A 21,520-nucleotide genomic window follows, 5' to 3' on the forward strand; every position below is an offset into this window, starting at 1 on the left:
CATTGAATGCATGGCTTACTGTCTGAATAAAGTCTGCACAGTTAAAAGTTTGCACTGCAACATGGCAGTAAGTTCACTGTATCTACAGTCACCAGATCTCAGTTCAGGGGAGCACCTTTAGGATGTGGTGGAGATTTAAGCCAGCAAAAGAGGATCTGACCAAATACTGGCAAGATGTACCTGATGAAATGCCCAGTGAGAGTATATTAATTTATACAGTTTAATCCTATCTTATAAGATCACTACCAAATATTACTTAAAACTGACTTCAAATCACAAGTTAAAATTTTATCAGCTACTAGTAAATGCCATTTATCCTACACCAAGGTCAACACTAATGTTTCCACACTAAAGTTTATCTTAGCTATAAAAGCAGTAGTGTGTCTAAGGCCTATAGTATGATGTTACCTTGCCCTTGCTCTGCAGGTGGTGATGGTGCAAGTTTCTGGCAGCAATCATGGCGAGCTGTCTCTGGATCCACTGTAACTCCCTCTGAGACTCCCTCAGCAGGTTCTCCACATTAGCACTGGACTTGTGATCCCGCATTATCACCTGCAACACCAGTCTGCAGGTTACATAGTGAATCTATGATGCAAACCTCATATTCTGCACGCACACACACTGACGGTGCAATGCTGGAACAGTGCCGTCAGCATATATACAAAGAGAAGCATGTACGCATCATTGAATAATCAAGAACTATTGCTTTTTGACCAGCATCAATAGGTGTCATTTATTAAAGTTGAATACTTAAGGATTTTGAGCTACCTTTGTACTTTGTGTCTGGTTCAGATTTATATTTTAGTTTCACTAAACTTCACCTGAAAATAGAGCATATTTATGTGCATTCTTTAGTAGTTCAAAAACCTATCCATCTAATCACCATGTTTCCAAACAAACAATAACATATAGTGTGTTTGATCGATATTAAAATGACAAATAACTGTACATCATGAACAAAAAGCATTTCAAATATTTCATTATAATTCATAATTATTGTTTTCTCAATGCAAAATTCAAATTGTTGCAGTGCATAAGCTAAAAACGAAAGGTCTGCTGCTGAGAAAAAGCACTAATGCACTAATAAAGAGCTTTTGACACTTACTGTACAAATCCTTCATCTTCTTTCATTAAAAAAATCAACACGCAACTTGTTTTTTCATTTTGAGAAACACATTCAGTCCTTGAGAGTAAAAGCCACATTTTTAAACGATGAATCATTATTCCAGTTGAACTCCGTTGCCACCCGCACAAGTTCGTCCACATATACATGTAAGCACTGACTAGTATGTTCATGTGTGTGTCCATGTGCGTGTGCGTGTGTGTTATCACTGAGAGAGAGCTTCATTCGGTTACATAAGAGAGGATTAGTGCACAGACACACAGTGAAGGGGTGTGTGAGTGTGTGGAGGGTATGGTGGAGGGGGGCATGGAAAATACAACAGCTCATATTAATTGATACTAAATCTCCATCTATGTTGACATGCTTTGTGCGTTTGGTCAAACAGACACTGACTTCCACACTGGAGTGTTGCATTCACACTAACCATACAGAGCACAGATACATGCAGGGTAGAGACGGTTAATGATGCTTGCACCTCAGGGGATTTGACTTATTGGACTCTACCTAATCTACACTAACAAATGCTCCAATGTCTGACTGTCTGTTTTTTCATTTGTGTTTTTTTAATACTAACAAGATCAGATTCCTTCTTTTTTTTCCTTTTTGCTTTTCCTTTTTGATTCATTCATTCAAAAAGTGGCTTTTTTAAAATAAATGAATGCCATTGTGTTAAAAACTAATGACCAAAGACAAAAAAGAATAATAACTGGGCTCTTCTTCTTCTTCTTCTTCTTCCATTGTTTCTCTAACCTCGGCCAAATGCTTGAACAGATTCTCTGTGCTGACTCACCTTGGACAGCTTTTACTTCCTTGCAGGGGATTGTGGAGGAGGAGGAGGACAGACAACAACAACAACAGCAGCAGCACACAGAGCTCAGGAGTCTTACAGATTTATGCAAAGCATCCCACCCTTCAAAGACCTCTATGAACCACCTCTGAGAGCCAAAGCATCTCTGTCGCAGATTTATCAAAGGCAGAGAGAGTGACATTATCCAGGCCTGATCATTTTTATTTATATATTAAATAATCTATAAATCCATTATTTTAATTAATTCCATTACAGTATTTTTTTTTAAATTCAAAACCATCCCCTTTCTCTAAAGATTTAAGTTTATTACTGTGGTGAGGCAATGTACTTAGCTCATATTGATTCTGAGCAAATAGCTCTTCACTGTTTACACACAAGTAATAAGAGCTCATTTAAAGAAGACAAATGAACTAGAAACTGAATTTAGAAGTGGATTCATTGCATTGTTTGAAATTATATTTTATTAAGTTAGCTGTGAATGGCTGTTAAGTGTTAGCGTTGTACACAACTGTTCAGGAGCTGAAAAAAATGTGTTTGCAAATATTATGGACTAATAGATATAATGCTGCATCATAAAAACTGCAAACGCCTTCATCTATGATGCTTTAAAACTTCTGCAAGGACTGTATTTCATAGTTCTTACCCATTTAACAAATGGTCTTCAGCTTCTCTCATCCTCTTCACAAAGATCGTGTTTGGCTGGGTAGTATCATGCCCATCTTGTAGTTCACCATAAGCGAAGCCTACAAAAATTATAAATAGATTTTCTAATCTTCAAAACTGTAGGGATTTACTGCGGACTCCGTAGCTTCCATGGTTTGTTGCATGTGGCGTGTGTCTCAGTACATTTTTGGAGCGCTTCTCCCTCATATGACTTGTTCTTTTGAAACAGAATTCAGTTATGATTCAGAATCTTTCTCTCACAGCGCTCTTGTACCCAAGGCGGCCTGCTGTGTGCCCATATGGCAAACTTAACAAGAGCATGAAATATGAACAGCAGACGGAAAAAGATCATCTAAGGCAAACCTTAACCTCACCTGTATGAGGGGAGAACACCCTCGATAAGGCCTGGCTGTATCCTTGCAGTGTAATTAACTGTGATGTTTTAATGTAGGTTTAAGATATGACACACAGAACTGTGCAAACGTTTTGAGTACTCCTTAATTTCTTTATATTTTGCTAAGAAATTAGGAAACATGTACAATGGAAATAAAAACAAAGTATATAACTCAAACATATGGACAACATTTATTCTTCAAACAGCCTAAACTCTCTAAGGCAGCTTTCTTCCCATATGGAAAAGATATATATAAATCTTATAAGGTTTTTATCTGTCTTGTATGACACTTGTATGAAAAGCATACAAGAGTGAAAACACATATAAGATCCCTTGAAAAATTATATAATGAAACTTGTATGTTTTGTATACTTACTAAAAAAATATATGAGAGTAATGAGAAAGTGGCCACTTTCATGAGTAACTCGTATATGTTTTTACTATTTCTTTTCCATATGGGTTCTTCTTTTCTTTAAGTCGTTTTCGGGAATAGCTCTCCAGGTTTCTTGAGGAAATTCACATCTCTTCTTTGGATGTTGGATGGCTTTTGCTCTATTCTCTGTCAAGATGATCCCACACTGCTTCAATAATGTGAGGTTCGTGCTCTGTGGAGACCAATTCATGACTGATAGTATTCCATTGTGTGCTTTTTTTCCCAGCTTTCCCCAGCTGGTTTTGCATGTAGGATCCAGGTCTGAATGTATCAATTTTGACGTGATCGCCAACACCACTGTCGGCAGCCCCAAACCATGACAGCGCCTCTACCATGTTTTAACCATGCCTATAGACCCCCACTATTGTACCTCTGTCATGACACAATGGGGATTTGAAGTAAAAACTTTAAATATAGATTCTCAATGCTTCTTGCTATTGATTTTTAGTCCAGATCAGGTGAAATTTGGCATACTTCAGCTTCTTCTCCCCACTCCCCTGCATTATGAATGGCTTCTTCACAGCCACCCTTCCACTAAGACCATTTCTGATGAGACTTCAATGAACATTAGACACATCAACTGAAGGGCCACATGCATCTCTCAGCTTTTGTATCATGTCTTTGCTGGATGCTTTGCCATTTTCAACAGTAATGACTTTAAGACCGTTCATCTGCTGTAAATACGTTTTTTAGGCCTGACACTACACACCATGCTGAGATATACCAAGTTTTTTGGCTAATAGCTCTTTAAGAACACCTTGCTGATGCAAATCATCATAACATTTCCTTTGTTTTGTTTTTTCAAATATTCAACTAAACTGTTATGATTCATAAAACAAGGGCAGTGATAAGTGGCTTAAGAAAAAAAACTGTTCCTCTGAAAATGGTCAGGTACAAGGACCGGAGCAAAGAAACAACCACTGTCCAAAGATAACGAGGGGTGACGAGATTTTTGCTCAGGACAGTATAACAAATTGAGCATCTCCTGCCTGATTTTGGAGGACCAAAATGCAGCCACATTAAGTGAAAATACGCACTGAATGACTTTGTTGTTTAACTGGAAGCAGAAAACCTGAGTTTTAGCATAGCTTAACATTTACCAACAATTTCCTGTTTACATTCTTTCTTTGAATTCTTGAAATTGTGTATAATTGATTTCAAGTAACAATGCCTTCAAAGACCATCAGTTCTAGAAAATGTTTTTATTGGCATACAACAGTCACACATCGAGGACAGTAATATAGAATTTAAAAAAGCAAAAAAGCATCTAATTTTCATGGAGAAGATTTGGGCAACACTTTCTGAAAAGCACTTGAGATAAAAGATGAACGAGTGTAAAAAGGTTCTAACAAGGCAAACGTGGTCCGTTGTTTTGACTCATTTTATGCCAGACAGAAGTGCTGTCCTAACACGTCTCCCCCTCCTTTTAGTAACCGTGTGGCAGTTTCAAATTCCAGTGGGACGCTCTTGATCTCGGGTTGCTTCAGGTCTTTTTCCATCAGCTGTGAAAAAGAAAATGAAATAACTTATTCATCTAAACCAAATTTAATTTGACCAGAAATAAGAGGAAAACTAATTCTTGAAGCGTCACCTCATACGTTGTGACCTCTAGTGTCTCACTGATGTCATCCTCCTGTTCTGACAAAGGTGTGTTGATCAGCAGTGCAGCTTTAGCCACATCTGGATGGTAATGCTTTTGCAGCGACTATAGAAAAGACGACAGGAAAATGTGTCATTTTAGTGACTCCTCCACTTAAATTGGACTTTCAATCGTTTGTGACATCTCTTCAACATGTTTTCCCCAAAGAGAAAAAAATGAGAAATATCAAAACTCAAAAGTCAGTTGTCATCAGCGACAGAGGTAATTCATTTGGGAATCTAAAGTTATTGCCTGCACACCTTAATTTCCCACAAGCTGCTTTCTAAGGCACGGCACTGAGCAGGATCCTCTTCATCCGTCAGATAAGGATCCTCAAAAGGTTCTGTCACCACACAAAAGCAAACATTTATCACATATCCTACAGACAATTCATAGACTGTTAACACACCGATCCCAACTACAAAAGTCTGAAACTCACCATCTTCTGCGCTGGGCTTGTGAATGAGGACTCTGCAGGACGGGTGGCGACGGATCAGGTTGTAGATGAAGGGCAGCACTATGAGAAGGGCTGTAGGCGGTGCCGTGAGAGCCAGGCGAGCCAGACGTTTGGCAAATGCAGCCACTAAGTAAACTGGCAAGTGACTGAAGGAAACCAAAAACAGAACATGCATTTTAGCAATGTAGATCCTGAGCTTTCATGCTCATTATTTAAGTAGTAGGACGCTTATATTTGGTCTGTTTAGCAGCTTAAATAGTTCAGCCAAAGCTCATAAAAATAACAGCAGGTTACCCACAAAACAACATTCATGCTGTGTAAAGAGTAAAAACCTGAATGCAATAATTTACAGATTTGATAAACTCACAATAGAACATAGAAAACATAATAAATGTTTAAACTGAGTAAAAGGAAAACATTTCAAAAAAGTCTGGACAGGGCGTAGTATCATCTTTCTTTTAAACATCTGGGAACTGAGGAGAGCAGCGGCTGGTATAAGTTTCTGATACAGGATTCTAACAGCTAACTGCTGGTGCAGCGCCGTGACTTTTCAACAGTGAAGCCACGCTTCTGTAACATCTCCAATATGGAGTTTAGCGTTGTCTTGGTAAAAAAATGCAAGGCCTTTAATTGGAAAAGACTTAATCTGGATGAGAGCACACGCTGCTCTCAGCAGTGATGACTCCATAGGCACCAATGCACCTTCATACCATCAGGGACTAAACAAAGAGCTAAAAAAACCTGAATGGTCCCTCTCCTCTGTAATCCGGAGGATGTGGTGTCCATGTCCAACAAAACAGTTTTCCACTTTGCCTCAGTCCATTTTAAATGAGCTTTGGCCAAGAGAAGATGGTGGCTTTATTGGATCATGTTCACATACGACTTCTTCTTTGTATGACAGAGCTTTAACCTGCAATTGTGAGCGACACAGTGAACAATGTTCATAGACAATGATTTCTGGATTTGCACCTAAGCTCATGCAGGGATTTCCCATGATTGGAAGGTCCGGGGTTCGACTCAACTGAACAGCTACCCTGAGGTACCCCTGAGAAAGGTACCGTCCCTACACACTGCTCCCCGGGCGCTGCACTGGTGGCTGCCCACTGCTTCACTGGGTGAATGGGTTAAATGCAGAGGAACTATTTCCCTATGGGGACTAACACGCACACTTTACACTTTACTTTTACACTTTTTACTTTACACTTTACACTTCCATGACAGGCTCAAGGATCATGGTTATCCAGTATTGACTTCAGCGTGAGATTTCTCCAGATTCTCCGAATCTTTTTATTTTATGTATTGTAGCCTACAACTGTATGTCAAGGAACATGATTCTGAAATTGCTGTAAAATTTAAAGACTCTGTTTTTGCAAATTTGTTCTGAGAAACTCTGCCTCTCTAAGATCCTCTTTATATATCCCATCATGTTACTGACCTGTTGCCAGTTATCCTAATTAGTTACAAAATATTCCTTCAGCAATTTCTTTTTAATACCACTTATTTTTCCACCCTTTTTCCCCTCAGTCCCAACTTTGAGATGTGCTGCCATTAAATTCTAAATTTTTTTCATAGAAAATCTTAAAACTGTTTGCTATGTTCTATTGTGAATAAAATATCGATTTATGAGACTCAAAAGTCAGTGAATTCTTTTTTCTTTTTTTTTTAAATGTTCCAACATTTTACAGAATCTGATTTATAAATGAATAAAAAAGGATTTTGAAATATGTGACTGAATTCTTACCTGGAGCTAAGGAAGACATTGGCTAAATGGAAAAAGCGTGCTCTGTACTTCACATGAAAAACAGAAGGCTCAAGTAGATTATACAACTTCTTGTAGAAATCAGGATAATCTCTGCAAACACACAACACGTGGTTTTGATTTATGTGATCAAATGTCTCCCATTTTACTGTAAATAATCTGATCTAGTAAAAGAGACAAAAAAAAAAATGTGCTTTTCACTCACAGGTTGTGTTGATGTATGAGGACAAAAAGGCCATTGAGTGCTAGCAGGCTGATTGCCCCACCTGTTCGATGAAGACAAGAACCTGCTGATTACCATCACTTTATAGCAAAGCTGTAGATGAACATATGAAAGTGTTGTTTTTCCACCTTTCACATTCTGAAATAGTATTTTTGAACATCTGATGGTACTTTTGTGCTCATAATTCTATCAAGATTCTCAACACCAAACCATGACAGAGCCTCCACCGTGCTTTACAGATGTAGACACTCACCTCATCCATACGCATTGACAATTATTTGAAATAAAACTTGTATTCATTACTTCATAAAATTTGTTGACATTGACGTTCAGTCCAGTTCTTGTGTAATTTAGTATACTTCAACCTTTTCTCCTTGTTTTGCTTCCTTAAAAACGGCTTCCTGAAAGTCCTCGTATGTCACTGAGACTCTTGGGTTCTGTGTCAAGTCTTTGTTGCATCCTCTCTTTTTTCCTATTTCTTAAGAACATGATTTTCAGATGCTGTTCATTTGCCATGGATAGGTGTTTAAGCCTGCCATGTCTTGTTTTGTCCTCCATTTGTCCAGTTTCCTTGAATATTTTTTAAGAACACACTGCATGCTATGCTGACATATGCCATGTTTTCAGCTAAAAGCATTTTGATGGAATTTTTCTAAGATTCAGCTACAAAAATGAAAAACAAAAAACAAAAAAAACAACAAATGATTTATTTTTGTGACCATGGTGCTAATAACAAAGTGCAGAGAGACAATTTAAAACAGGTTCTTTGCCAAGTTGTTTGTTATTCCCAGTGTTGGGGAGTAACGGAATACATGTACCGCCGTTACGCATTTAAAATACAAAATATGAGTAACTGTATTCCGTTACAGTTACCGTTTAAAAAGGTGGTATTCAGAATACAGTTACTTTGTTGAAATAAATGGAACACACTGCGGTACTTTCCTGTTTCATTTTGTCGCGGGTCAGGACTGTTTCGGTTTTGTTTGACAGCTACGTTCTGTTGTTCCAGGCGGCAGCGTTACGGTTGCCATGGTTACAGGGCGACGCTCTCTCTCTCTCTGCGACTGTGTGTTTCCTGGGTGACAGAGCGCCTTTTCGTTGTTGTTGTTGTTATTGTTGTGCTAAGCTAACAGGCAGAATGCTACAAGTATAGCTCTAAAGAATGTAGCCTCATGGGCAGTGTAGTCCGTGCTGCAGGAGAATGGACTGCTATACACGTTATGTGTCTGTGAGCGAGGAGGGAGAAAAAGGCGAGTGGAAAGGTACGAGTGTCATCGAGGAAAAACGGGAGCTGGAAGCATGTAAATATAATAATAACCACTGCAGCCAAGAGAGCCTGACGAGCCCAGTTGTAAGTAAGCTATTAAGACTCGACTGTACACCGTGTTCGTGTTTTCCTCCGAAAACAATAAGTTCCGTTGGAGCAGCCTTTCAACGCCTCTCTCTGTCTCTCATAAGAAAAGTTGACCCAGACAACAAAGTAAAGCTATTTTTCGGCTACGAGCCGACAGGGACCCCGCCGTATTAGTCAGAGGTCCCTTTACTACAGTTCGGAGTCGCGGACCTTCAGTAATAGTAATAAATCACACAGCAATAGTACATTCACGTTGTTGTAAAAAGCATGATAATATATTAAGTAATCCAAAGTATTCAGAATACGTTACTGTCATTGAGTAACGTAATGGAATACGTTACAGAATACATTTTGGGGCATGTATTCTGTAATCTGTAATAGAATACATTTTAAAAGTAACCTTCCCAACACTGGTTATTCCTCTGTAAATGATTAGGCACATGGACTGGACTGAAAAAGGTTAAAAAGCAGTCAGTGACTAAAGAAAAACTTTGAAAGACCTTCAGAGTGCTTGGAGAACTGCTGTTCAAGTTCATTTAAAAAAAATTACAGTATGGAAAGTGTACATACTGCACAGCCCCGCCAAAAAGCATGTCACATAAAAACAACTTGAATCCACAAAGCTCTCAAATATTTTTCATGTTTATAGGATAGCTAGACAAACAGATACACGAGTCAGGTGACGCAGACGCGTTATACTCTGCGTGAGGTTAGGCTTGGGTCCGAGTGCAATAAATTTGGTCAGAGGGCATTTCACTATAGAGGTCACTATAGTGAACTGGAAAAATAATATTCTAACAACTACTTCCCCCTAGTGTTCGCTGATGTCCATGCACAAGCAGATATAATCCCAGTTGAAGTAAGTAAAACAACAAAACACTGTTAAATTCTCATTAATCAATCTAAAACTAACAAAGCTAAAGAATCGCTTCACTGTAACTCTAATAATGAAATCTTCCTGTGTTTTTTATGGAGCATTTACATTTATGCTGTAGACAATGTACTGTAGCATTTTTGTTGTGTTTGTACCAAATTAATTATTTAATTCAAAATATTTAAATTTTAGGATTCTTTTATATTTCAAACACAGTCACTATCACTACAGTTCAGACTTCTAAAACTATCACAGACCAGATGTGAAAATACCTTAAAAGTTACAGATGTCAGTCGACCTCATGGTGAAGTACCGTCACCATAGAGCCACGAGCACACACATAACTTACCAATTTCATAGGCAGCAGTCAAGAAGTCGATCATGAGCGTGGGTTTGCTCATATACGGCAGAATGGAGTCATGTAGTATCACCAGGACCTTTTTATACATGCTGTTTGGCAACTACAATACAGACATCAAACATTAATGAGACATATCACAGAGCACAAAACAGAGAAGAGACTGTTGGTCTAATCTACTTACCTTATACTTCAGAAAGCCAAGCCACATCCTCTCAAAGACACGCTTATGTTCCTGTGTGGCAGAAGATCTAATAGCATTCAGAAAACCTTTTTGTTGGCAAACAGAAATGTGAAGATTTGATTTAAAGTATTTTACTTACATGCAGCTTGGCAGCTTTCCAGTCCTCATGCTTGGCTGAGAAAAAAAATGCCATTATTGACTTATAAAAAAAAAAAAAAAGTCCCCAAACTGGATTTTCTCCCTCTGCAGTGACATTTTATCATCACGACAAAAGACAGAGGGACTCCCACTGTGATTATCACATCTTAAAAAGTATTACCTTCCTGTTTGACCATAAAATTGGTCAGCTCTGACTCCTGGTTTGGCATGCTGATGCTGGACATGAGTGTGAACACATTGTTCTGATATACAGGCACCACAGCCTGGAAGGAACAAACAAGCAGTATTTAGCAAATCCCATAATGTCTTTAACACAGAAAGAAAGCATCCACGTAAACGTCTACAGCAGACAGGTGATGATTTCCTACCCCTTTGCTTTTGTCCATGACTTTGCCGACGTTGTCCCGGATGGAGCTCATTACATAATAGCGCACATCCTCCATCTCGAGAAACTCCTGGAACCTGGAGATCAGCAGGGAATTGTCTGTAGCTTTAGACAGAAGGTTGTCCACCAGTGCCTGGCAGTACAAGAAAAAAGAAATATCAGGAGGAGCCACAAATGACAAAGTGTATCTTTCGGGAAAAGCTATTTTTGCCTTGAGTAATAAGCTGAAAGAAGTACTTAAGTCACCCAAAAGAACACAGAAATTACTAATACTTATTAATCCTAGAAATCATAGCCAACATGCTACCTGGATCAGTTCCCTTGGGAAGCTGTAATGTTCACTCCAGTCCAAGTCCTCAAGAGGATGCAGTCCTTCTCCGGCAGCAAATTTCATCAGGCAGCACATGGCACTCTCCTGTATCCAAAAAGTTATCTAATCATGTATTTTTCTTATTTAAATGAATATCATTGCCTCCCTCAAGTCCCCAAGAACTGCAAGCAACGTAATCAATTGCACAATGCAAAACTGTAAAAGATAACTTCCCGTACAACACAGAAACTTTCAACACGTCTGTGCAAAATAGATACTGAACCCCCAGCAAACATGTCTAATGTGAGCCTTTCGTTCTAACAGTCAGGTGGATAAAAAAGTGAAGACATGTATTAATTTGTTTCTCTTAAGTTTAATTAACGTGTGACGGAAGGAGAAGTCACAGAGAGACAGCTCACCTTGATGTCATACTGCTCATGGCTGAGGTGCTCTAACAGGATCTCAACACAACTGGTGTACCGGTGTCGCATAAATATCCGGTACTTGTCCTCGGCGCTGTAGCCCCCTGGACCAGACAAACCCAGGTAAATGGCGACAGGAGCAACACGCATACATCCACCTCAGAACTGCTGTTGGTAATCGGGTTACAATCGTATACTAACCGCTCAATGCGTCCTCCTCTCCAGGGAGCTTTCCCAAGAACAGCTCCTTCCTCTCCAGCAGCGCACAGAACAGCTCGCTGCACGCAGCGACTGCGCTGATAACCTCCTTCTCTTGTTCTGCCTGCTCACAAACACGAAGGAAACAAACACGTATACTTACTGAAAGCTGCCCAGCGGTGATCATGCTAAGGTTAGCTAAATGGCAAGGTTTTAGTACAGCGTGGATGTTTAGGTGTGGAAATTTATACCTGAAGGCTCTCGAGAATGTCGAAAACATCGTTGGCATGCTTTCTGCTCTCGAGGATACGCTCGACAGTTTTGCTGAGATCTACTTTGGCTTTTTTTGCACTCTTTTCTGCTGTTTTTACCGAACTCACGTTGCGCTTTTTGGCCGGTGCCATGTTTACTTGATGGTGCTTCTTCTTTGAGGTTTACTGCCGGTAATAAAGCAGGAACTGGTGCGTTACCGCCACCAGCTGGTATGGAGTGTGAAGCGTCATAACCTCTCAGTGATGTTCGTCTATCTTCCAGAAATATGGCACCCTTATAAAACCTTTTGCTTTATAATATTAATTAGATTTTCCTTATACTTCTGACAGTGGACTGAAGGACACATAAGACAGATGTACTATGTTAAATATACTGCCAGGGGCACCTCCATATGGGGCACACTAAAGATTTTGGTGGAACACCAAAAACAGAATTTCATGTTTTATTATGCTGTTGTCAAATATAGGTTACTTGAAAAATGTGGCAAAATCAAGAGACGGTTGAAAAAGTTATATCACTGAAAATGGGCACATATGAAAACCAAATAAGATTGTGAAATTCATAATTATCTGTTTAGAACAACTCACTGTTTCAAGGCTCACCACAGGACATCTCTGTGATGTAGTGGCAGGCACTGGGGTCGTTTTGGCGCCCCTGTGTACTGCTTGCTTTACAGATGTGTTGATCTTTCTTCTGGCACGTCCTTGCTTTGCAACGCTCTCTTACATTTCTTCCTGAACCTCCCCACATTAAGTAATCACATAGCCATAGGTCATCATTAAATAGTTTAACAAACTGAAAAAGATTCCTTCAAAGAACTGTCAATGAGTGAAAAAGCAACCAGTGTCCAAAGAAAAACTTTTAGAGTCCTTCAGAAAGCCCAGAGGATTATTGCTGAAGATCACTTTAAAAAAACTTCTTCTTGAAAATAAAATATAAAGAAATGAGGAGTGGGGCAAGACTTTTGCAAAGTCCTGTAAATACAGCTCACTGCTATTATCAGAGAAAGTCATAAATGTGGGATTTAAACTTATTAAGAGATGAAACGTCATAAGTTGATGTTGTTATTTGAGTATGCAGTAGTACACAATTCTTCTGACAATTTAAATGTCGCTGTAGCATTAAGAGTCTATTTTCAAGAGTAGGCAGCCAGTTATTACTGCAGAAACATCAAACAAACCAGCTATCCAAAGTTGTTTTAGTGGTAAACTAATATTAGGAAACCAAGCAGGTTGCATTAAAGAACAGAAGCTTTTATTACTTGCTTGTTAATAACATTTGTATAAAAGAAACAAGATTTAATCCCAGTGAAAATGTCTGTATCAGCAGTTAAAAAAACAAACAAAAAAAAAAACACATGATGATGCATCTTCTTTCTGCTGGCAGAGTGGCCTAATCAGAGTCATTTCCTTCATCTGCATCATCCTGCAGGAAGAGAACAATTATATTTAAAAATAAAAAACAGATTTTCAATGTTAAAAAAACATTTTAAAATAAATGTATCTTCTTGGATACCTGTTTTTTAACTTTATCGTCTTGCACTTCAATAGATGTGGCCTCAAAGTCATGGATGGGGAGAGTGGCCATCCAGCAGACCATGGAGCCCTCTTCACACTCAGTCTCAATAATGGTGGGGTAGATGTGTGCCTCTTTAAAGGCCTTGATTTCCTCCTCCTCGCGATCCCATTCCAGCTTCTCATGCAGCCCGTCCCCCCCAAAACGTTTGTTGTACCGGTCAAAGTGAACCCTTTCCAGGATGAGGCCAAGTCCCGGAGCTTTGGGGACATCTACCTTCTCATGTCCCCAGCTCCGCTCCATCACCTCCTCCTTTGCATAGCCCTTGACCACTGCAATCACCAAGCCAATCATCTTGCGGATTTGATGCAGCATAAAGCTCTGGCCTCGCACAGTAATCACTGCAAACTCATAATTTCTGCGGATAAAAGGCTCCCCACAGGACATCTCTGTGATGTAGCGGCGGGCACTGGGGTCGCTTGGAGCCTTCTGAGAGGTGAAGTTGTGGAAGTTATGTGTGCCTTTGTAGAGAGCAAAAAGGCGATTCACCTTCTGTAGTGTCTCTGGTTCCAGGCGAAATGCTGCTATATTCCCGGTATCATAGTCTTTTGGGGAAAAGGCCAGTGTTGGAAGCATGTACGAGTACGTACGAGCATCACAGTTATTTTTAGAATTGAAACCCTGCGTCACCCGTTTTAGTCCTGTGGGTTCAAAAGTTGAGAAAAAAAATGAATCATACACACTCATGCCAACAGTACTCATCATACCAAAAACCTAGACTTGTAATTCACAATATAAAGTAGTGTCTCACCAAGCACTTTGATCTGCGGTGGCAGATGCTCGTTGATTTTTTCAATGATATCATCAATCAACCTCACTTTTAGAGACACCACTTGGCCAGCAGCAGACACACCCTGAATACATTCATATAAAAGTCAACGACATAACTCAACACATAAATAAATACTAACAATGAAATACACAATTTAATTAATTCTTATTAACAATTACATGATGACAAGAAATAAAACCAGCACAACATTAACAGACAGATAACACGTAAAGATACATATCCTCTAATCTGCCTTGTTGGCCAAGCTTTGACCAGTAAATTCTTATTGTGCACTGAGCACATACCTTATCTGTTCTGGCACATCTTTGGAAAGACATCTTCTTCATCTCATCACCGTGGTTTTCAGGAATGCAGACAGATTTAATAAGAGCAGCAACCAGATCATCTTCAATGGTCCTGAACTGAGAGTTTCCAGGATTTCTCTGGAATAAATAAATAAATAATGAAAATAATAAGGATGTTGCACTTTATTGGCCAGTGTTTTCTATGTGCCATTGACTGCCACTAATTATGATGACATTCACTGATGGCAGCGGCTGATCTTCATCTGTTTCCACCAGTCTCATATCTAAGATCTGTTTCATCCAGCCAACCATTGACTTTCTTCAGCTTATTCAATTCAGGGATATGGGGGGCTGGAGCCCATCCCAACTGTCATAGGGTAAGAGGTGGCAACACCCTGAACAGGTCGCCAATCTGTCACAGGACTAACACAGAGAGGCAGGCAACCATTCACACTCACATTCACAGTTTGGAATCACCAATTAACCTAAACCCACTGACAGCATGTCTTTGGAGTGTGGGAGGAAGCCTGAGTACCCAGGGACAACCCACAGACACGGGGAGAACATGCAAAATCCATAGCTAGATGGAGGAGTCAAACCCAGGACCTTCTTACTGTGTGGCTCACCTAAGATCTGTTTTTATAAACGTATATAACTACATTTATTCTCTATTGTCCACCCCAGAAGGGCATCCGGCATAAAAAATGCCAAATGAAACACATGGAGCTACCTGCTGTAGCGACTCATGAATATGTGAGCAGCCGAAATAAGCTTTTATCAAAAAAGTGTGGTAAAGGGCAGAAAAACTTTAAAACAAGACAACTGCAGAATATAAATGTATCTTTATCTGTTGTACAGTGTCCTTGGGTGCTTTGAAAGGTTCTATTTTTAAATAAAATGTATTATTATCATCATCATTATTATTATTATTATTATTATTATTATTATTATTATTATTATTATTATTAATACCTGCATCCCGTAATATCCTTTTCCCGAGTACGCCATGAGCAGGACCACTTTCTTCTTTGGATATTTCTTTTCATCTTCAGCGTGTTCCCCATCTGTCTTCACCCTTTTAGCTGCCTGGACCTTCTCAGCAGAGTCTTCATTTTCCTCATTGGTCCTTTTTAACAGTGTAGCTGTCTGCTTATCCATGCCTCCTTCACTCATCGTGCAAAAGGGCTTATAAAGACCCCCTGTGAAGGAAACACAGAAATTAAACAGTGACAGCTACTACCCTGTTCTGTGATACACGGATTGAGAGGCCTTTTAAGATTGGAAGTACGATAAAGACAATATAAAGGTAATAAATCTAAACAAAATAGTAATAAATAGCAAAAATCGGACAGACACTCGTGATGCCTTCTACATTTATACTGTGTGGCGATAAAACACCTTCACAAACAAATATACTACACATAAATATATATATATGTTTCCCACTGATGCATTTGTTTCCAGTTGGTTCGATGAGTGAATTAAGATACCAGAAGCTAACCAACCACAGTCTGGAGACTGCAAATGCACATACTGTCACATAGCTTCTGTCAGGTTGGCTTACCGTTTGTCTTTAACGTCTGTCGGTGGTTAACTAAGGCACTCAGCAGCGGTCTGACCCGAAACATGTCACGCTAAACCATCTTTAGAAGATCTAGCAGCTAAAAGAGACTGCAAAAGATTCAATCTGCTCTACCAGCTGAAAAGCCGAGGCTAGCGCGTATTAGCGAAGAATTTAACAAACTAAAACCAACTTTAAAAAGGTCTCCTAAATATTTAAACAAGGTTAAATAACCACGCTCATAAACATATATGAACACCGGGGAAACTGTAGCTAAGTCCCACAGAAACGCTCTGTAGTAAACCTGCACATACAGGCACATGCACACATGGAAAAGCCAACTTTGACCTCTAACAAAAATCTCGCGAGACTGTCGTCATTCTCCTTTCTGCTCTTGTCATCGCGAAAAAAATAAAGTATTTAAAACAAACACAGAAAAGGACATTAGAATTTAACTCTTTGGGGAGAATTGTAACCGATATATACCTCTTTGTCCTTCTTTGATTAAATTTAAACTTTATTAACTATTTAACGCCAAAAGGGTACAAAAAGGTAGATATGACTATTTATACTTTTTATTAATTTAATAATAATATTCGTGTAAATCAAAAGTCTTTTTTATAACTACAACATAGGATAATTTTCAGTGTAACAGGAAATTGTCAGAATCACAGTCTGGGCAGGCGACTCAAAAAAATTTGCTGTCTTGAGGTAGCAATGTAACAATAATGGCTCAGTGTGTTTACATTTAATAGGGAGAATAGAAATTAAGAAGATAATGAACACATGCCTACAAACTAAAGTTACATGGAACTAAGAGGAAATTCATATGTAGTTCTGTGCATATGTAGTAATATTTTCGACCACTTGAGAGCAGCAAAAACCAGTAAACACATTAATAATCATGTTTTCTTTTTCTTTTTTTAAATTCTTTTTTATATGAAGAGAACAAGTTTAAGTGCTTGCGGTGTCATCTTGCTTTCTTCAAAACAACAATGGTGTCAGTGCAGACATTACTGCAATGATCCTTTTGCTTTTTGCTGTTCGCTTCAGGATCTTGAACAGTAAAGGGAGTAAAGGACACACAATAAATTATATTATTAATTTAACATTAGATATTTATCATTGACATCTCAGGGAAGCCTAATGTGCTAAAGGCAAAGGCTAACCCTCACCGCCTTGTTGTGAAAGGTAGCTGCTTGTTTCTTGAGGGTTACAAAGACCTCACCTTTGCCACTTATAACATGCTGTGTTTATACACAGGTGTATAAACACTAAAGTCAAATTATGGAGACAAACAGGTTAAGCACCCCCAGAACAGTGTGTTTATGTCTTTCCCAAGAACAACAAGCAATGTGCTGGTTTCCAAGTAACAAATTAACGTTGCCATCCTTGAATGCCCTTATACAATTACACTTTTTTTTAGAGAGCCTTATAAGGTGATCAGCTAGTTTTATGCTGAAAACCCAAAGCCAAACATAGGCAAGGTATGGTAAAAGGGCCTTGGTTTCAACAATTCGATATCACACAGTGTATGAGCCCATTTTTCCAGTAAAGTTAGAACTAACTGGATGCTCGACTGGGACCATTACTGTAATATAGTGATTCTTGAAGATTTGTAGAACAGCTGATAAATGTAGGTGAATAAAGGAGCTCAGAGGTGTACTTTTCTGTTAATTTATGACTTCATACAGCCTTTATACAGCCATCTTCACCACAGTATTCAACAAGGGTATGGCTTGTTGAATACAAGCTTAACCATAAAGATAGAGATACATCTGGGGGGGGGGGGGGGGGGGGGTTGTTTTGTTTTTTGCAATTAAAACATTGCACAACAAACTAATCACATCATTGATGAACAAGGAGTAAGGTTCAACCACTGGTCTAAGTCTTCCTTTTATTCTCAACGTGCTGAGAGGTCTCATCCTAAGACTTGCAAGATATCAATCTAAAAAAAAAGAGTTCCCAGCATGCCATTCAGCATACTAACAAAACAGACCTAAGCCTTTTTTTCCTTTTTTTTGCAAAGCTTGCACTCACCTGTACTCCTGTGCGCACTGATATATCCTCATATGAAAACAACTACAGCAGAACTTTTATGAGACTGGACTGAAACTCACTCCTTCCCACACATAAAAATGATTAAAAAAACTATCCTCATTGTCAGCAACAACATCCACACCATCTATTACCCTGCTGGCTAAGTTATGTAAGCCTCTGATTGTACCCGACATTACTAAACATGAGAAGAAAATGGATTTATTTTATGTGCAAATACTGAAACAGGTTCTGTATGAGTTTCACTGTCCTTAAATTCATTCTACTTAGTCCCGCATCTTGATTTGTTTACACTACATCGAGGAAGAGGTGCTTCAACTGTCAAGTGATAATTGCCTGTCCTTATTTGAGATAAGGGCAGTGACATACCACTTTGCTTTCAAACTGCAACCACTTTGTGATCATACTTTATTTTTGAACATTCATCACACTGCAGTAAACAACTAAAGTGACCAATCATGGCTCCACTTTGGTCCATTAATCCACAGTACCTACTTCAACGTAAGTACACCGTGTCATTTAGCTGTCCTTTTCTTTTTTTACTTCATGCGACACAAGGTGAGAAGTGTTTTATTGATTTAAAATTTGAGGGGGAAAAGTCACAATAATGCTCATGATTGTGCTGCCAGGATCCTTTTTTTAACAACAGGATCTGTGTTTTCAGCATAACAGCTAATAATAATCAAGTCTTACCAAGAAAATAATACATCCATCCACTTTCTTTACCTCTTATAACCATTCAGTGACATCTCTCTTTTGGATAGGGCGATCCTATAAAAGCTGTTTCATCACAGGATAAAGGTGAACACTCAGAGCAACTTGATGCTGGTATGCATTAACAATTCATGATAGGAGGTCGAGTGGATCCAATGCAAGCACAATTCCCCAGGGCCACCAGATTCTCCACACTGGAGATGTAACTATAGTTAAAACTATAGATAAAGCAGTGTTAAGCAAACATTCAGTTAAAGCACAGTTACTGCTGTTCATTCCTCATTTTTTATCTGAAGCTGTCGTGTGAGTAGCTGACTGACACGTTTTATTTTTTATTTTGTTTTCAAGTTATCTTTTCTATCCTGCAGAGAAAGCTCTGACTTTCCTTCTCAGTGAGGAGGAAAGTCTCATTGCGGCAGCACACATTAATCTCCGTGGCTGAAAATAACTTGTCTTTTAGATAGACAGCAGATAGCGCAGTCTGCAAAGCCGTTTTACGCAAGCAACACTATCTCAACATCTTTGGTGTGTTTGATTTTAACAGCTTAAAGCATGAAACTGGATTTTTCTTGCTATAGGCAGCCTTTTCCCTAAAGCAGTCATGTTTCTGTGAAAGAAAAGTTAGACATGGCACTGACCAAGCTGACTGTACGGTATCAGTTTAAAGATGGTTTCTTGGACCACTTCCACTGATAAATTCTCTCTGACACAACGTTAGAAGGCCAGGGAGCAAAAGATAACGCTGACTATGTTATATCACTGGTAAGGCTGGTTTGTAAGTCTGCCAGAGACTACTGGGATTCTTTTCACACAACTCACACTGACAAATATAAGATAATAACTCCGATGTGTTAAGTATTGCATTTATTGAATGAGCATAGAATTTATTAACATACACAGTAATGTTTTACAGGGTTGTAGATATGAATGCTTCAGTATAGAATTGTTGAGTTTTGTCAGTACAGTTAGCAAACATAACAGAAACCATTTAAGCTAATTCCTTCATCCGTTACTGAACATAGCATCTACACACATCCCCACTGCTTTGGTCTGGTTACAGATTCAGAAGCAGTCTATCTCTCCACAGTGTAGTGTAGCACCTCTTACAATTGGCTAGTTAAGGTCTTGGAGTCAACACTGTCAAATTACACACCTAATTTGTTACAATAAGCAAGTAAGCATTTTCATGGCATCATCAAGTGTCACTTTGAAACTTGTGCTCTATATCAACAAATCTTGTATTAATCCTGTTATTTTATTTGGAGAATACATCTGTGACTCCAGACTGCTATCATTCTACAGTGCAGTGAAAAAGTATCTGCTCCTTCCAGATTTATTTTCTTTCTTTCTTTCTTTCTTTCTTTCTTTCTTTCTTTCTTTCTTTCTTTCTTTCTTTCTTTCTTTCTTTTGCATATTTGCCAAACTAGTTTTAGAAATGTTACTATTAGACAAAGATAACTGGAGGAAATACAAAAGGCAGTTTTTAAAGGATGACATCATTTGATAAGGGGAAGAAAATGTCTACCCAAAGCTACCTAGCCCATGTGAAAAAGTAATTGCACCCTCAACTTAATAACTGGTTTTACCACCCCTGGAAGCAAGAACTGCAATCAAGTATTTGCAGTAACTAGTGAGTCTTCCACAGTGCAGAATTTTTGTCCCACTCTTCTTAAATCAGCCACATTGGAGGGTTTTTGAGCATGAACAGCCTGTTTAAGGTCATACCAACGATCTCAATCAGATTTAAGTCCAGATTTTGAATAGTGCTCTCCAATGCCTGATGTTTTTCTTTTTTTCTTTTTATTTTATAGTCATTCAGAGGTGGACTTACTGATGTGTTTCAGTTCATTGTCCCGCTGTATTGCCCAAGTGTGCTTGAGCTTAAGGGTAACAGCTGATGGCTGGACATTCTCTTTCAAAAAATTTTGGCAGAGCGCAGAATTCATGGTTTAATTTTCCCCAAAGTCTTGGGGGTCATCAAAATGTTTTTTGGCAGATATGAATCAAGTGTCTTCTTTGTGGTTAGCAGTGTTTTTCTCCTTGAAACTCTCCTATGAATGCCATTTTTGCATCTTTTTCTTATTGTTGAATCATGAACTTGAATCTTAACTGAGGGAAGTGAGGCCTGCAGTTCTCTAGATGTTGTTTTGGGTTCTTGTGTGACCTCCTGGATGAGTCATTGATGCACTCTTGGAATAGGTAAGCCGGCCACTCCTGGGAAGGTTCACCACTGCTCCAAGGTCTCTCCATCTGTGGATAATGGGTGTAATGGTGGTTTCCTGGAGTCCCCCAACCTTCAAAGTAACTTTGTAACCCTTTTCAGACTGACTTTGAATGACAGAATGACTCAATAAATGAAATAACCATTTTTAAAAAAGAAATTTTTTTATTAACTCTATTTGTCTTTGGCTAATAATTTTATTAATTCATAAGGGTCTGGCAGTAATCAGATCTGGGTGTGATTAATGAAACTCAAAAAGCTGTGTGTGTGTGTGTGTGGGGGGGGGGGGGGGGGGGGG

The 21,520-nt window shown here is 38.9% G+C and overlaps 3 protein-coding genes across 6 annotated transcripts in view; all 3 read right to left on the bottom strand.

Annotated features, from left to right (window-relative positions):
* rimbp2a (RIMS binding protein 2a) overlaps window positions 1-561 on the bottom strand; it is a 67,328-nt gene extending 66,767 nt beyond the window's left edge. For all 4 annotated transcript variants that reach the window (XM_026174070.1, XM_026174072.1, XM_026174068.1 and 1 more), the window contains exon 1: window positions 409-561. In XM_026174070.1, the coding sequence (XP_026029855.1) occupies window positions 409-546 (138 nt within the window). In that variant the 5' untranslated portion in view covers window positions 547-561. The remainder of the gene's footprint in view (window positions 1-408) is intronic.
* Window positions 562-4,604: 4,043 nt separating this feature from the next.
* noc4l (nucleolar complex associated 4 homolog) lies at window positions 4,605-12,254 on the bottom strand. The gene is made up of 15 exons (XM_026174073.1): window positions 11,995-12,254; window positions 11,747-11,867; window positions 11,543-11,649; window positions 11,121-11,228; window positions 10,797-10,946; window positions 10,589-10,691; window positions 10,409-10,443; window positions 10,270-10,320; window positions 10,077-10,188; window positions 7,482-7,542; window positions 7,259-7,369; window positions 5,500-5,663; window positions 5,321-5,403; window positions 5,013-5,126; window positions 4,605-4,923 (listed from the first exon to the last, which is right to left on the bottom strand). Exons 1-15 carry the CDS (start codon window positions 12,145-12,147, stop codon window positions 4,804-4,806), a joined length of 1,593 nt encoding a protein of 530 aa, XP_026029858.1. The 5' UTR covers window positions 12,148-12,254; the 3' UTR covers window positions 4,605-4,803.
* A 994-nt stretch (window positions 12,255-13,248) lies between these two features.
* On the bottom strand, window positions 13,249-16,590 carry pus1 (pseudouridine synthase 1). Its single transcript, XM_026176944.1, has 6 exons — window positions 16,233-16,590; window positions 15,641-15,867; window positions 14,669-14,806; window positions 14,343-14,445; window positions 13,532-14,232; window positions 13,249-13,441 (listed from the first exon to the last, which is right to left on the bottom strand). Exons 1-6 carry the CDS (start codon window positions 16,294-16,296, stop codon window positions 13,409-13,411), a joined length of 1,266 nt encoding a protein of 421 aa, XP_026032729.1. The 5' UTR covers window positions 16,297-16,590; the 3' UTR covers window positions 13,249-13,408.
* Between the last annotated feature and the right edge of the window lie 4,930 nt (window positions 16,591-21,520).

The sequence above is a fragment of the Astatotilapia calliptera genome, chromosome 7 (assembly GCF_900246225.1).
Source record: "Astatotilapia calliptera chromosome 7, fAstCal1.2, whole genome shotgun sequence".
Classification (NCBI taxonomy): domain Eukaryota; kingdom Metazoa; phylum Chordata; class Actinopteri; order Cichliformes; family Cichlidae; genus Astatotilapia; species Astatotilapia calliptera.

Bases quoted from the DNA above. Each gene is read 5' to 3' on its own strand.
- pus1 (XM_026176944.1), bottom strand. From the start codon at position 16,296: ATGTTTCGGGTCAGACCGCTGCTGAGTGCCTTAGTTAACCACCGACAG. The intron at 14,446-14,668 runs GTATGTGCTCAG...GAATGTATTCAG, and splicing joins GATGTGCCAGAACAGATAAG to GGTGTGTCTGCTGCTGGCCA. The intron at 14,233-14,342 runs GTGAGACACTAC...TTGAACCCACAG, and splicing joins ACCGCAGATCAAAGTGCTTG to GACTAAAACGGGTGACGCAG.
- noc4l (XM_026174073.1), bottom strand. From the start codon at position 12,147: ATGGCACCGGCCAAAAAGCGCAACGTGAGTTCGGTAAAAACAGCAGAA. The intron at 11,650-11,746 runs GTTAGTATACGA...TGTCTGGTCCAG, and splicing joins AGAGGAGGACGCATTGAGCG to GGGGCTACAGCGCCGAGGAC. The intron at 10,321-10,408 runs GTAAGTAAAATA...TCTGCCACACAG, and splicing joins GGAAAGCTGCCAAGCTGCAT to GAACATAAGCGTGTCTTTGA.